At 37.3% G+C, this 16,655-nt stretch overlaps 2 protein-coding genes and 1 long non-coding RNA gene across 11 annotated transcripts in view; 2 read left to right on the top strand and 1 right to left on the bottom strand.

Moving 5' to 3' along the window:
- The window catches only part of Sif (guanine nucleotide exchange factor still life), a 63,497-nt gene that overhangs the window by 2,615 nt on the left and 44,227 nt on the right, over positions 1 to 16,655 (top strand). For 6 of the 8 annotated variants that reach the window (XM_076425052.1, XM_076425047.1, XM_076425051.1 and 3 more), the window contains exons 2-7: positions 2,529 to 2,713; positions 4,392 to 4,510; positions 5,451 to 5,658; positions 6,307 to 6,557; positions 11,258 to 11,813; positions 15,565 to 15,918. In XM_076425052.1, coding sequence (XP_076281167.1) covers positions 2,529 to 2,713; positions 4,392 to 4,510; positions 5,451 to 5,658; positions 6,307 to 6,557; positions 11,258 to 11,813; positions 15,565 to 15,918 — 1,673 coding nt within the window. The remainder of the gene's footprint in view (positions 1 to 2,528; positions 2,714 to 4,391; positions 4,511 to 5,450; positions 5,659 to 6,306; positions 6,558 to 11,257; positions 11,814 to 15,564; positions 15,919 to 16,655) is intronic. The other 2 variants (XM_076425049.1, XM_076425048.1) reach the window with 2 other exon arrangements.
- The window catches only part of LOC143209463 (uncharacterized), a 24,741-nt gene extending 8,086 nt beyond the window's left edge, over positions 1 to 16,655 (bottom strand). The window contains exons 1-5 of one of the 2 annotated variants that reach the window (XM_076425118.1): positions 15,141 to 16,655; positions 2,375 to 5,812; positions 677 to 806; positions 373 to 578; positions 263 to 303 (exon numbers count right to left, since the gene is read on the bottom strand). In XM_076425118.1, the coding sequence (XP_076281233.1) occupies positions 263 to 303; positions 373 to 475 (144 nt within the window). In that variant the 5' untranslated portion in view covers positions 476 to 578; positions 677 to 806; positions 2,375 to 5,812; positions 15,141 to 16,655. The remainder of the gene's footprint in view (positions 1 to 262; positions 304 to 372; positions 579 to 676; positions 807 to 2,374; positions 5,813 to 15,140) is intronic. The other variant, XM_076425119.1, reaches the window with a different exon arrangement.
- LOC143209465 (uncharacterized) lies at positions 6,564 to 10,005 on the top strand. The gene is made up of 2 exons (XR_013009089.1): positions 6,564 to 8,267; positions 8,340 to 10,005. It is a non-coding gene; the product is annotated as an uncharacterized LOC143209465 (long non-coding RNA).

The following is a 16,655-nucleotide window of genomic DNA, read 5'->3' as shown; positions in this document are numbered from 1 at the left end:
ACCCTCTCATGCCTGGAAACACAAGAAATAAAGTAAATATAGGAAGAGAAAATATGGTATACGATAAATTTAATGACATTGTACTTACATATTTTTAATTACAACAGTGGTACATGTCGTAAAGGCCTTGCACTCTCGTTGTAAGCCACGCAGAACATTTTCGCAAGCGAAACAATTGCTTCAAAGGACCTCGGGAACCACCCCTTTCAAGGTTCTCCGACATTTTTGGGACACCCTGTATACTGTGATCTCGATCGTATACCGTGACAGATTGTTGCGTCGTTTTCAAACTTACGCTAATAGCTTATTGGAGAAGCAATACGATTCTATAGTTTTGCCTATCGCCGTTTATGACACAGATATCGTACATACCTGATATGGCAATACATTTACATTTGTTGACACCGGCGCCTCTTTCTATTGCATGGATCTGCCTCTTGCATGGTTCGCGAATGATGTTTCTTTCGCAGTTCATCCCCAATGATTTGCGATTTAATTACATGCCTCTGTGATGTAATATTTCGCCGCTGTACTATCGCTTTGAGTGCGTGTTTCCATATCCTGTTTGGCCTATGCATCTACTTGGACCAGAAGAATATCTGCATGTCACATAATATTGCACAATACACGTGTACTGTACAAAGTCGCCATATTAAGACTTGTATCCCCACTCTACCTTCCCCCTCTACGACGTTACTCCCCACGCTTCCGCGCGGTCCCGTCAAGTGACGCGTTTCGTCCCGGTACTGACAGAGAGGGGAATCTTTTTCTCCTCAGTTCATGGTCCTTCCCCTCATCTGGCGACTCTGGTACAGTAATCGGATATTACATGCTTTGTTTACACGTACACGGACACATGTAAACAATAGGGGTTGGCGGGTATCCGAGCCTCGGTTCGACTTTCGGTGATTCGAGTTGGGACCAGGGTTGTCATTTGCGAATCCCACCAGGCCCCTTACCCTTCCGCTCCTCGCCCATCTGTGCTGCGGAGCCCGCCTTTGCTTCCCCCACTCTTCCGCCTGTGGGAGCGGGTAGGGAAATAACGGGTGTTCTTTTGTTCCACACAACGCACAGTGCGCCGAAATGCCTGTTTCTTGGACAAAGTTCAATAACTTTTGTTCTGTTTACGATAGAGGCATGAAACAAAGTGGGATTTTTTATTCACATTGAAAGCAATCTCAATATGATATTATTATACATATAGTCATTTATTTAAACATTGAAAAACGATCTTTGTCAGATCTGTGTCAATTGAACATATTCTGAAAATTTCGTCAGAATCGGTTGATGTAAGAAAAAACGACAGGCATTGAAAGATGTAAGAATACTTATTGTTAGATGTAGGCCGAAAATCGTGAAAATCTGCAATTTTCACCATCTTTAGACATTTGTAGCTCATTGCAACGTCGACCGATTTTGACGAAATTTTCAGAATATGTTCGATTGACACAGATCTGACAAAGATCGTTTTTCAATGTTTAAATAAATGATCTAAATTTGGCCTAAAAATGGGCCTAAATTTTCAATATAGGCCCACATAAAGAAGTTGAAAAATGCAACTTTTAGTATTTTTTCTACAATTCCGATCAGTTGCTATTTTTGAAAAAAGAAAACATTTTCTCATCCTGTAGTAAACTAATTGCTCTAGCTTCCCAAAAAAGTTCAAATCGTATAGTACAATATTAAAACAGTTATCGTCTTCTTTAGAGCGAGTAACTGAAAAACGTAGATTGACCTTTTTTTTAATAACTTTTTTATAAACAACTACCGACGAGTAAAACATTTACAACATTATTCGGAGTGATGACTTCCGCAGCACAGCTGGGCGAGGGGCGGAAGGGTAAGGGGCCTGGCGAGACTCTCAGATGGCAACCCTGGTCGGACCTAAAAATCTATGACATTTTGGTACCCGAACATTATAAATTTTCGGGTTCCCGAAACGACCCAGAACCCGAAAAAGCCCGACCCGATTTTGACTTCGGATAACCGAGTATCATGAATTTTCGGGTTCCCATCCGGGGGAAATACCCGACCCGAAATTTCCGGGTACACACCCACCCCTAGTGTCCACACACTATAGAATATCACGCATACTGGCTGTCGATCTAGAAGATGCATGAATAAAAGTTAGTGACGTATTAATTTTTTTTTTGTTCGGTTCTGTTGGATCGATCATTGTTCTCCTGTTTCGCCTAATCATAACGATTCACCTTTACGGCACGATATTACAATAATATTCCGTAAAAACAGAGAAACGCCGAGGAAATGAAACGAAACGAAAAGAAAATAAGCAGCGGACTCGAAACGCTGATTATATTATTATATGTCTCTCACGATTGAACGTGTATACATATATACATTGTATAATACCTACGTTTTTGTTTGAATATTTTTTTTGTTTTCTGGTCGACTTTCCCGACGATGTATTCCTCTCGAGTGTTCTAATCTGTTTCGACGTGCGAGCACGCGACACGTGTTGCTATGATTCCCGTACAGATCTTCAACAATTGAGCAACGAGATTTTTTAGGTTGTGGGCCGAAGTGTTCCACGTAAGCGCCAGCGGAGCGGGCACGGTAAAATGGCAGCAAGTCTCGGAAGATTTAGTTCCTGTAAATATTACTTGCATCCAAGATTCACCGGAATGCGTCTTCCATATCACTGCGTACAATAGCCAAGTCGACAAAATTTTAGACGTGCGACTGGTACAGCCAGGTAAGAGCCAGCCGCCAGAGACTATTTACCAGGGTCAGTCAAATGTTAAACGGTCTTTGTGTCGTACAAACAACATAATTGTTATCTAAAGGGTTTTACAATAAGAGCTACCTAACGTTTCTTTTCCTAATAAAACAAACATTTGGAAAAATTGGAAAACACAGAAAAATTTGACAGTTTTGAAAATCTTAATTGTAACATTGTATTCTGTTCGGTTACAATTAAACATGAAATACAGAGTCGGCTAAATGGCCACGTTTTTTTTTGCACGAAGCCATCCTTTTGTCTAGATTTTTTATGACATTTTCACATAATTGTGGCTCAATGTTGTCAATAACAAATGTAATATATAATATGTTAATGTCAATAACAAATATAATATAATATAATCATTTTAATTTGCGAATTGTCTTCTCTGTCAAGCGATAATGAGGATCGAAATAATCGCGAATTTGCGTCTTCACTCTACCTCCCCCTTCTACGACGCTATTCCCCCACGTGACTTGTGTCACCACGGTACTGGCGGGGAGAGGGTAACTTTCTCCCCTCAATTCTGATCTGACGACTCTGGTTCTACTGTCTATTGCTCCATGACTAAAATTGTAATGTGTGTGACCTATATCAAATGTTCAATATACATAGAACTACATAAAAAAGTTGTAAAAAACAACTTTCAGTATTTTCTGCAATTCCGACAAATTGCAAATTTCCTCAAAATTTTTTTTGCATAATGTAATAAATCGTCCTCATAGAAATCCAAGTTGTGTGGTCCAATATTAAAAAAGTTATCGCCTCTTTACTGTTCGAATATCAATAAGAGTCACTGACAAACACATCCTAAAAACTTTCGGCAGCTCTTATTGGAAAATTGTCGCTATTGGTCGAAGATAATACGAAGAACGACGAATCAGTATGATTTAACAACAGAGTGGTCCTTAGCCATAGGGGTCAAAAATTGTTCTCGATATTTTTTGATTTTCGCTGATTATGCTCAAGTTTAAGAGCTGTTTTCACCCTTTCAACAAGACTTATATTTCTTGTACATTATTAGTTACAAACAAAATCGTTTTAGGGGTTTCCGAAGCGGTGAAATCCAAAACAATATTATTTTTTTGCTAGAATGGACCCTTATGAAACCATCTTTTAAAAGGGATGCTTTATCCTGAAAAATCTAAATTTCGCTATTTGAATTAAAATGTGATTTGAAATATTAAGACGTTGGGAGGATATCGTTTTAATAGTAATCTATTTCCTATTATTTTTTCTTGTTATTTTTAATATATCCTATTTTCTATGAAAATAGAATTAAAAAATTACCAATGCGGTTTACATTTGACTGACCCTCTTAACAGATGGAGACGGGGTAAAGAGTAACAGGGAGCGAAAGTAATATCGTAAACATTTCTAAATCTATTATAGCCATTAAATTTTGGATATGCGTTGCATAATTATAATTGAAGTATACATGTTCGTGACCTATCAATATACAAGGTGTGCCAGCTACATGGGGGATCACTTATATATCTCTTACTGTTGAAGAAGCTTCTCAGGGCAAAGTTACACTAACACGAGAGTTACAAAGTGAAATTGTTGCTTTTTTTCGACTCTGGTCTCCCGAAGAGTGATAGATAACATCACCTGCGAACATGTAATAAATCGTTGTTTCGTTCTGTTTAAGGAACACGCATCGGGCAAGCGTCAGAATGCTTCGTTTACTGGAAAGACACGATGACTAACGATACGTGGGGACTGAATTTTACCTCCCCCATAGATGCTAAACAATTCAGAGAATGTTGCGTAAGTTCACAGCGCAAGCTGTTTGTACCAGGTCAGCGGAAAAGTTTCGCCGTTTTCCTCTTTGCCGTTTACAGCGTGGCGACGATCAAAACCAAAAAATTATTTAAACAACACTGTGTACAGATGAGGAAAGAATTTCTCCAATGGGAATGAATGAACTAATGTCCATAGACATAATAATGATACTAGCAGTCTCCGTGACGTACTGTTTATGTAAAATTGTTAACATTCAACCAGACGATTATTCGAGAGTAAATTGTCGTATTTTAGCTAACTGTACAATAATTTCTAGTCTGTGGATTTATAGCAATACGCGTTTGAATGAAGAAATTCATCTAATAACTTCCAATGTAATTTGTAATTGCAATAATTATAAAATCAAAAATGTGAAACCGGTTATTTAACCGGTCGTGGTATGGTTAATGTTGACCAAACTTTAAAATAGCAATGTTATTGAAATCATCGCAGAACAAAAGATTTTGTGTAACAACCATTTCTTGAAGTTGATGCAAACAATTTCTATTTTACATAAAAGTCCGCAGTCTAGTAATTTTCTACCGCCTCTGAATAATTGGAACATCCATATCGGTTCAAGATTATTTTACGAATCAGCAAGCTAACAAGTTTCGGATTTGTGAATGCGTCTCGCTGATCTGTCGCGTTGTGAGCGGCAGAAATCATTTGCACCACATACATACTCACGAAAGGAGAACGGCCGGACTTTTGTTCATCGTATTGTGCTTGTTCAAGTGTGGCTTGCATTTGCACTGGCCACGTTGCAAAGGGATTCAGGATGCCATGACGATTCCTAGAAATCATTACATTTCCAAATCGAAAGAATGGTCTCGACCCGTTGTACGCAGTCACGGGTTCTGGAGATAGTAAAATCGATTCGGTCCGACTCGAGTGATTTACAGTCATTAGTTAATTTTTCATACAGTCACCGTCGTTCAAGATTTCAAGGAAAGCGTCCTCTTCTTACTCGTTGAAGCTCGAACCACCGAACAGGCAGAAGATCAAAACACGAAGAAAGCCTCTATCGACACCGGCATCGCCGAACAGATCCAAAGAGCCACAATGCACTTGTATGACCCCGGAGCAATTTGCCAGACTTCGAAATCAGGAAGCCAGATTCCGGAGTTTCTGCGGTATGACATGCTTATTCACTTTGCGACACGTACCACGTCAATTCCCAATTGTGCAATCGGGTCTGGGTCAGGTCCTCTTTCTTTTCCATTCATCCACGGTGTCTTTTAATCGTTTGAGATCCACATTGTAAGAAAATCTAAAGGCTGTGAGTACCTGAAATTTCGAGTTCGAGTCATGATTACGATCTAATTTTATATTGGTACTGGTTGGTGCCCGACCCGACCCGACTCGAGAAACAAATGGAAGATTAGAACGACCAATCAAGTAAAAATGACTGGTTCCTAATTTTGGCTTTCGCGATTACTGAAATGATCAAATTGTTTTCATCAGGAATGGTCGGAGAACTTATTAAAGCATACATTAAAATAAAAATCGTATGTAGAAATTTAGTATTGTTAACTGTCCTTAATTTGCGATTGAATTACCGAGAATGACAATCGAAAAATGACCTGGTGTTCCATATTTCGTTACTTTCCTCCGCTGTGTGTTTCGATGGATCGAATGAAATTTATTCGATTATAGCAAATTTATTTAGCGCGTTGCCGCGCTAAGGTTTCTGTCGCGGTTCGAATTCAGATCAAAACTACGCGAGCTTCCTTGAATTTCGCGAAGTACTGAATTTCGGTGTTTCTATGGTTCGCGTATAGCTACTTCGACGCTTCCACGCACCATGGCACGATCCACGGAAATGGACATGACACCGGGCCGAGAGAAAATCACGGCAGCAACATCCAGCGCGTCCCTTTATGATAACGTGAACAATACCTCTGCGACACCGGGGAAAACAGCGAAAATTGGCGCTGACTCGGCGAAGCAGAAGGACAAACAGAACGAAACCTGTCAGACGACACCGAAGACGGCGAACGTTGGTATCGAAACCGTTACCGTTGGTTCACAGGCAAGTTTATGGGCTGTTAGTCTACTTATAAATACGTACAGTCGGTGTACAAACTATTCGTACACATTAAAAACAACGAATTACTTTTTCAAAATTGGACCCAACAGCTTGAGTTTCTTTCCAGACGTTAGAAGGATTAGTTTACTAGCTAATGTGTAAATAACTTTTTTTTTTAATTGTTATTGGTCGGAATTGCAAAGGAAATAGTCACGATTTTTTAATTTTTTATCTGTACCTGTAATTAAAATTTAGAAGACGCCTTTGGTAGGTCTAAGTAAGTTATATACTTGTACAAAGTTTCATCGAAATCGATCAAGGATGTTACGAAATATAATTGATTGAAAATAGCAAAAATCGTAAGAATCTGCGATTTAAATGAATCGCAAACCGTAAATTCAAAGATTTTTACATCTTACAATGCCCATAGCTTTTTTATCCGTCAACCAATTTCAATGAAATTTTGTACATATACATAACTTACTTAGATTTACAAAATACATGTCTTAAATTTTCATTACGGGAACAGATAAAAAATTTAAAAATCGTGGTCTTTACTGTTCCCTTCGTAATTGCGACCAATAACAATTACAAAAAAATTATTTACACATTAGCTAGTAAACTAACCCTTCTAACGTCTCAGAAAAACCCAAGCTGCTGAGTCCAATTTTGAAAAATTTACTCGTTTTTAAAAGGTGTACGAATACTTTATACACCGACTGTACCTTCGTTATATCGCATCTACTGTACGGCGTGATTCTACACTCGTTATTTAACACTAATCGTATCGCAACTGGTCGAATTACCGGTTTTACATGGTTAAACTGCGGATTTTATGCATTTATAACAAAAATGGGCACGCATATTTTAAAGCAGTGGACATGTTAAAAATATTTAAGGACATCAATGTATCAGTTTCAGTTTAATAGGATAATTAAGAGAAGGATACAATTTTTATTTGGCTCCTGTGTCCTGCAATCGATACGAACATTTTTTATTCTGCATAGAGATCCGCAGTTTATTTGTGGTTATTGAAATTTCACAGATGTATCCAGTAGAAATTATTAAATCAATTTCTTCGTCCAAATATACAGGGTGTGGTCGGACGGGTGGTACAACCGAGCAGGGGTGATACTACATGTAAAAATAGGTCGAATAAGGGGATAACATTTTTTCGTTTGACGCTTCGTTTTCGAGAAAATCGAGTTTAAAGTTTCGCCAGGTTCGCGTACTTTAGTATATGCACAAAGTAGAATTGGTTGATCATGGTCAGACGCGTCGGACGATTCCTATGCAATAGGCAGAGCTGGGGAAATAGTATTTTAAATAGTAAATAGTTCTATTTATTTTAAAGCATGTGTGTACAACTTTGAAAATAAAATATTTTATTTGATGCTGTAATTTGCGAAAATAAAATATTTTATTTGAGGCAGTAATTAGTTTGAAAATGGTATTTTATTTGAAGAATATTGAAAATATTTGTGTATTTTGTTTATTTTCAAATTCAATTTTAAATATTATTGCTGAAAATAATGGTTCGAATTCAATACATTTATGAGTGTAAATCGTTTGTTAACAATAAGATAGACTGTATGTTTATGTGGTTTCTCAGAGTATTATAACAATGCAAAAAGTGAAATATTTTATTTCGTGTTTCAGATTGTTAAAATAGAATTGAATAAAATTGTTGAAATAGAAATGTTTTATTTTGAGGTTCAGATTGTTAAAATAGAAATATTTTATGTCATGGATCAAATTGTTGAAATAGAAATATTTTATTTTGAGGTTCAGATTGTTAAAATAGAAGTATTTTATTTCGTGAATCAAATTGTTGAAATAGAAATATTTTATTTTGAGGTTCAGATCGTTAAAATAGAAATATGTTATTTTCGAAATTCTACATCTTATTTAAAATACTATTTTCTTTAAGCAAAATAAAATCTAAAATATTAAATAGTATTTAAAATATTTTTTTCGCCAAATAATGCACACCACTGGCAATAGCACGTGTATTTGCTGCATTTTCAAACTCGATTTTCTCGAAAACGAATTGTCAAACAAAAAAATGTTATTCCTTTTTTCGATTTATTTTTACATGTAGTATAACCCCCTGCTCGGTTGTACCACCCGTCCGGCTACACTATTGTTATAAAAGCTGCGAGAAATCGAAATAAATTCAGTATTGCAACTTTTATAAAACAACGTATACCAGGTGCATTTTCTGCTTGGTACGGTTAGTGTTAAATTTGCCTACCATTTTAGATACACGCCTATCAAAGAGCAAAATAGTCGCAAACAGACAAGGTATGAAGATAAGTCGAAAAGTCGAAGAATTTATATACATATAATAATGATTACTATGTAGTGACTATTATATGATTACACAGGAGCTAAGTAAAAATTAATATCTTTCACGAATAATTTTAATACACTGAGAAAATAATCTATTATATACTCTTAAAGTCTTTTTAATCTCCTAATTCTTTCACATTGCACCTACTGTATAGAAAGTAATGGTCATCCATCCTAGAGGCCAATCTACACCTCTGGATCAGTGGACATTTGTGAAAGAAACTTTCCGCAAAATTGTTTATACCAAAGAAAATTGTTAATGTTTGTTTTACATCAACACCTTCTACTCGTCGAGAAGAGAAAAAGTTCCGAAGGAGCCATGTGTCGCCATCTGTTTGTATTTTGTTAATTTTTCACTAATATGATTAAAAATTCTTAATATGATTAAAGATCATTAAGTAAAATTTGTTTTTTTATTAAATATATATTAGATTGAAGAACTAAGTCCTTAAACCGGGATTGAAATAAATCCCACATCGATCCCTTGGGATTGAAAATGGCGCAATCCCTATTTCCGACACATGGTTCTTTTCAAACTTTTTCTCTTTTCGAAGAGAGTAGCAGGTGTTGATATAAAAACAAACATAACAACAATTTTCTTTGTGTCTTTCACAAATTCCCACCGATCCAGTGGTGTAGATTCATGCCTAGGATGACCATTACTTTTTATACACCCTGTACACTCGTGTATTCGAACACTTGCGAAGTATGAAGCGAGTCTTACAGGTAACGTTTGCCTAAACAGGTGCTTTCAACGATAAAATCATTTGTATGTTATGTTGCAGTGTAAAGTTTACATATTACTGTGTCATAAAATGAAATTTCCTTCCCGTATATCTACCTATCTGTCTAGTTACAAAATTGTTGTTTCAATTAATTTCGGCACACCAGAAATAGATAACCTTCTTGAAATAATGGCACGGTGTATTCAACGAACTGTGCCGCAGAAATGATCTCTACGAAAGATACGGAGCACCGCTGACATGGCACTTGCTTTTAATCAGGCACGCGTGTGCAAAATACAAGGGCAGGATCATCATATAATTAACACCCACACGCGCCCAAGTGCATATTTTCGCTCTGGTAATATTGAAAAACAGCGTGGGTTGCGAAATATCGATTAATTATCACCTGTTTTTTTTCTTTAAACCAATAGGTGTCCTATAATATTAATAGACATTCTTCCATACTGTTTTGACCAAATGTATTCAAAATATTTATAAATACTTTACGCAAAATAAAAATTTTCTACATTAACTGCAAGACACAGGATCAAAATAAAAATTCACTTCTTTTACTAATAATTTAAAAATCTTGATGTTCTTAAATTCTTTTAATCTTTCTACTATTTTAAATTGCACCTACTCACTTTGGCATAAATGCATAACTTCCGCAGTTTAGTAATCATTGACTCTTAAAAAATATTACGCAAAGTTATGCAAGAAATTATGTGGGGGATAGATATAGTCACAAGGTAGATGCTCAGGGGTGGATACTTGGATCGAGAAATGAGATCGGCTCTCAAAGGACAGATTCTTAAAGTTGACATTATAAAACCATGTGTAACAGCCTAAGAGCTTATGTCGAGGCGAACGAGCTGACCCCGAAATTAGTCTGCCACGTCTCGGGAAGAGCCTATTCAGTACAGCTCTTACTATACATGCATAATATACGGGGCATCCATCATGCTAAGAGCATATTACTCGCCGAATATTCAATTGTGCATCTTCTAATGAAACGTTGGAACCGTTTCGTATAATGTTTTCATATTTCCTGCCAGTATATCGTTTATGAAACGTTAGTTACAGTAGGGGACTTCCTCTAGCACCGGACACTCAAGGTTTTCCTTAAATAAATGGTGACTTTCACTCTTCTTTAAAATAAAATACTTGACTACAATAACCTAAGCATATTTTATCTCATAAATTGTTTAAAATTGACGGCTCCAAAAGCTTTCTGCATTAAAATGTTGTACTACCTTGAAAGAGGCGATTTCCGAGGTCATTCGAAGTAACTTTTTTCTTTGCGAAAATATTCTCAGCGGCTTAGTTAAGGAGTTATTAATGAAAAACCGCCGACCAATCACAGCGCGGTTAAGTGGACGAATTCCGGCTCGGCGAATGCCAGCAGCGCACTGATTGGTCCGTGGTTTTCGTTAATAACTCCTCAACAAAGCCGCGGAGAACATCTTGGCAAATGAAAAAGTTACTTAAAGTTACTTAAAAGTTACAAAAAGTTCCAGAATCCGAGATTTCATATGAACAACTACTTAATATTTGGAAACCCTGCCGATTACACAACTCAATAGAAAGAGATGCATACACGTACAAATAGTTCACGACGGATTGCAGATCGATAGTCCCGAGGAGAAAGGCACGTTGGTCTCCCCGAAGAAGATGGCGAAGCAGAATCAAGATACGGGTACCCAGCAGAATGGCACCGAGATGCTGAAGTCTGAAGGCACCCAAGCCGGCGGCACGTTGCAGAACAAATCTCTGCGGAAAGAGCAGCTGCATCACACGAAGTCGGCCGATTACACGGACTTGGAGATCCAGAATGGGAATATCTTTAATATAGTGAACAACAATCACGGTAGTAAAAAGCCAAAGAGCAAGAGCACCGACGACATGAGGATCGAGAACGCGCAGAACGGTGGGATCAGTTTAGACTCGAACACCTTGAAGAGGATGCTGAAGCCGATATCGAGTATCGACAGCCCCGCCACGTCACCGGAAATGACCAGAAAAAGACACAGCCACCATAGTTATTACCATCCGAGCAACAACAACCAGAAGTACATGATGCAGGAGACCGAGAACGAGAACTATGCTCATCCGTATCGAGCCCCGTACAGCAACAAATTCCAGGCTTCTAGGAGCGTGCACGACATGGCACGCCAGTACCCTGGTATAGATAACAAATTATTTATACCTATATAGTACCCTGTACTAATTAACAATAAGGCACGGTTGACCGGGAAAGTGTTGAGCGAGATACGCGTGAAAGTACAAGTTTGCAAATGCGAGAAGCGTAAACAGGGATAAATTGCTACGCAGCTGCCTTATTTATTGTTATATGGAGAAACCTTCTAGGTCATAGTTGATCTATTTCAAGAGGTACAGTAAATCCTCTACAGGGTGTCCCAAAATTCCTTCAACAGCCGGAAATGGGAGGTTCCTGAGATCATTTGAAGCAACATTTTCCTTTGCAAAAATGTTATCCGCGGCTTTGTTTAGGAGTTATTAACGAAAAACACGGACCAATCAGAGCGCGATTTAGACGCGAGTTGGCACAGTCGGCCAATGGACAGTTGGCGCGCCGTGCCGACGGCCGCCTGGCCCGAGCCGAGATCAGATTACTACAGTGGAGGGGATATTTTTTTGCGTTTATAGAGGATTTACTGTACATGTGACTCCCACTAATATTCGGACATTCTTGAAAAGACGATAACTTTTTAATATTGGACCATACGATTTGAACTTTCTTAAGGAGTTAGAACAATTGGTTTGCGACACAATGTGAACAAAATTTTTGTAAAAAGTTGCAAGTTGTCGGAATTGCAGAGGAAATACTAAAAGTTGTATTTCGCAATTTTTTTTGTGGGTTTATAGGGAAAATTTAGAAAACACGTTTCGTAGATCTGTATCAATTACACATATTCTGAAAATTTCATCAAAATCGGTCGACGTGTTGCAATGAGCTACAAACGTTTAACAATGGTAAGAATTGAAAATTTTCACGATTTTCACGATTTAGAAAGATCATTGTCTGTAGTTTTTCCCCGCATCAACCGATTTCGATGAAAATTTCACAGTGCATATAATTGACACAGATCGACAAAATGTATTTTTTAAATTTTCAATATAGGCCCATATAAAAGGGCCTACAATTTCAACCTATTGCAATTTTCGAGAAAATTTCATTTCACATCATGTAGTAAACTATTATAATTGCTCTAACTTTTTTAAAAAGTTCAAATCGTATAGCCCAATATTAAAAATGTTATCATTCTCTTGAGAGCGTCCGAATATTAATCGGAGTCACTGTATAATGGCAAGAATTATTTTGTTCTGGTGGACATTTTTTAACGAAATGACAAGTTCACTGAAATTTTGTACTTTTTCTTCGACGTGGTTGTAGAGTATTAAAAAGTCATACCAACGACTATAATAACAATACCGTTACGATGATTTAACCTCGAGATATTTGTGTCTGAAAGATAATATATTGAATGCTTTCAGATATACAAATATAGTCTATGCTTTATTATATTCTGTCCTCTACAAGAATATCGAAGAAAATGTATGTATGAGAATTCATTAAAACAAAATACCGATGACGTCGAAATATCGTTAACAAATGACTCTGAAAAGATTTTTCATAGAAAAGTAAATAAGGCAGTCTGAGTTTTTACAAAATAAAAATTGTCTACCGGAATAGTAAGGGTTGAAGTTGACAAGAAGAAGGGTTAAAGGGAACAAGTTGAACATAATACCTGTATTGAAATTCTTAAATTATTTAAATCTCTCTCCTGTTTTACATATCACATAATTGTGCAAAATCTGCAGTTTACTAATAAGTACAAATCTAGCATTCTGTGTGAAATTCGATAAATAAGTGGCTAAATACTTTTGCGATCAATTGTACATGCTTTAACACTGAGCTACCGGACTCGTCAAAAGATTTTTGGTTCCATAATTATGTACATTTTAATACTGTCACATTAATGTTTAACACTGCTAAAAATTGCACAAAACGTGGGTTAATGCACTTTTCTAATTTTTGAAAACGAATTATAAGTTGGACATTTTTAGTCTTCGGTAGTTCTAGTGCTGATTTCAATTTTTACTTCACAGTTTTGAACACAGATAATATTATGTCTAAATTCTAGTCGCACCGATGGTCATAATTTTTTACTTTTTGTCAACGGAGTTGCTTTGTCAGAAAATTGTGCGGTATGTCACGAGTGACATACGCGAATTTTTATATAACGTTGCACAGTTGCTTATGCGACGAATTAAGAAGTTTATTGCATCCGGTTAGTGCTGCTCTTATATATACTTTAAGAAAGAAACCGTACGTAGCTACTTGAAAAAATTAGTTCAATTTAAAACAAAAGGATAATTCTACTAATGTAAAGATAATTTCTGAAAAAATACGGGGAGGAATTTAACTAGTTCGAAAAGTAATTATTTTTCAAAATTTTTACTTGTATTTACAAATCTTCAGTACTGGAAAGGACGTATTACAATTATGAATGTATGAATAAATAATTCAGATAAAAAGTTTCTCCCCTGAGACAGAAATAGTACCAACCGGATACTACAAAATTTGTTTATCGGTTCGATAAGTAGTCGTGCAAGGTTACATAAAAATCCCTCGTTAAATGATGACCTCTTGCATTATGATTAACCCCTTGCCTTATAATATCGATGCAAACATGTTGCGAACTCTTTCAATCAAATTCGACAAATAGGAATATTCCTACGTTCGCATTACTAAACTGGCTGCGCAAAAAGTCGCGACACAAGAAGGTCTACATGTATAAAATAAGTCAAAAGTATAGGATATTTTATTTGAGCCAAAGTATAATCAAAAAGGGAAAATGAATCTCTTACACTCAAATCTGGTCTTCATCAAAACACATTTTTTCTGAATTTTCTGAGATGTGACACTTGTTTCTCGAAAACAAAATTCCAGGTAAAAAACGCGGTTCCTCCATATTTGTAATTATTGTCCGTATAAAGTTTGCCTGGTGCACTACAATTTTGTATTCACAACCATCAACTGTTCAAGATTTTTAATAATTTCTTTTTGAAACTTTTACCAAAATATTTGTACCAATTTCTGATAAAAAGGGACCAAACATTAATCTATGATCAAACACGCAGCACTGGACTGCGGATTTTTATGTAAAATAAAAAGTTCGTGGATGATTCGCAAGATACAGAGGTTAATCCTCTCACTAATAATCTCAATACATTGAAAATAACATATTAATTCTCCTAAAAAGTCCTTTAATTTTTCCATTGATTTAAATTACACCTCCCAATTTTACATAAGTAAACATGCTTCAAATTGCATCGTGTTCGGAGTCGTTTCATTCAGAAAAATGTCACGGATACGTCGGCGGGGATGTCAAAAGAAGGAACACCCAGAAACAAAAGAGTTTTATCGGTAAATTCGAGTGTGAAGTTTTCACATGTGTCGTGTCATGTTACTATAAATACTCACGTCAAATGCACAAGTGCTTTCTGGTCCTGGGAACGATAAACAATAGAGCGACACTCGCCAGGCTATCCGCGAAATAATTCATAAGGCAAGGGGTTAAGTCGCAGGCATAGGACACCACTATCTGACTTTTACGATAATGGATGAATCGCTTGCGCGCGCGCACGCGGGCGTGGAAGCCGCTTAATGTCATAACGACGATAGCGTTTAAAAAGGGAAAGGTACTTACCTGTCGCGGAGTCTATAAATAAATGACATGGGGTGCGTAGATCGGTCAGCAGGGGTGCATGGCGCATGGTGCATGGCGCATGTCATCGCATCGTTGAACCGTCCCTTGAACGGGATGTTTCGCAAATTCTAACGATACTTTTCGTCCGATCACCGTCTCGTTTCGAATTGCTGCACGAGGGGCACCTGTTTGTCGTAGGCAGCAGAAGCAGGGCGTATTTAGATTCGGAACGTAATCGGTGCACAGGTGACATGTCGCCGCCGTCGGATAATGTCATCTTCGATAATCAGTGTTACGCGACCACGCCGAGCTCGTCGAATGGTAATTCGGACATGGAACAGCCGACACATTGCAACTCACGGCGTTGCAACGGCGACCAGACATATCAACAGCAAAGCATGCAATCCGTCTCGACGCCTGGCAGCCCGACCAGCAGGCTGCTGCTCGAGTACGAGATGCATCTCAGGAACACCTTGGAGAAGGGCATGGACGCTGAGAGCTACAGCTTGCGTACCTTCGAGGCCCTATTCACCCAGAGCATGGAGAACCTAGGTGAGTTGCTACCGTCTTCTCACCTTACTTCTACACTCCTCGGTCAAACAGACACGTGTGCTATCAGTGGGTTCTCAGATAAATTCGAAGTAAGAGAAAAAAAATAAACAAATTCAACAGAATAAAAATATTACACAGAATGACATTCAACCTGTTAGTGACGCAAGATTTATCATAACTCCTTGTAACTTGCAATACAGGGTGGGCCAGAAATCGTAGTACAGACGGGCAGGGGGTGATTCTACATAAAAGAGTAAGAAAAAAAGCTTCGAAGCTTCATTTTCGAGATAATCCAGTTTGAAAATGCAACGAATACACGTGCTATTGCCTAGGAATCGTCTGACGCGTCTGACCATGGTTAACCAATTCTACTTCGTGCATATACTAAAGCACGGGAACCTGGGGGACTTTAAACTCGATTTTCTCGAAAACGAAACAATGTTCTTCCTCTTCTATCGATTTGTTTTTACATGTAGAATCATCTTCCGCCCAGTTGTACTAAGATTTCCGGCACACCCTGTATATCTAAAATACTCTCCGAAAAATAATAAAACATATTCATACACAGACGAGGAAATACGTGGATGATTTTTCATTGTGATCACTAGACAGCGGATCTTTATGCAAAATAAAAATTTTCTACCTAATTTGCAACAAACTGGAGTGAAATAAAAATTCATTTTCTTTCTTAATATGTTTAATAGTATTATAGTATTTACAAATTCTTTTAATATTTT

This window comes from Lasioglossum baleicum, chromosome 6, assembly GCF_051020765.1.
Source record: "Lasioglossum baleicum chromosome 6, iyLasBale1, whole genome shotgun sequence".
Lineage (NCBI taxonomy): Eukaryota > Metazoa > Arthropoda > Insecta > Hymenoptera > Halictidae > Lasioglossum > Lasioglossum baleicum.
This window is presented reverse-complemented; position numbering and strand designations above follow the sequence as displayed.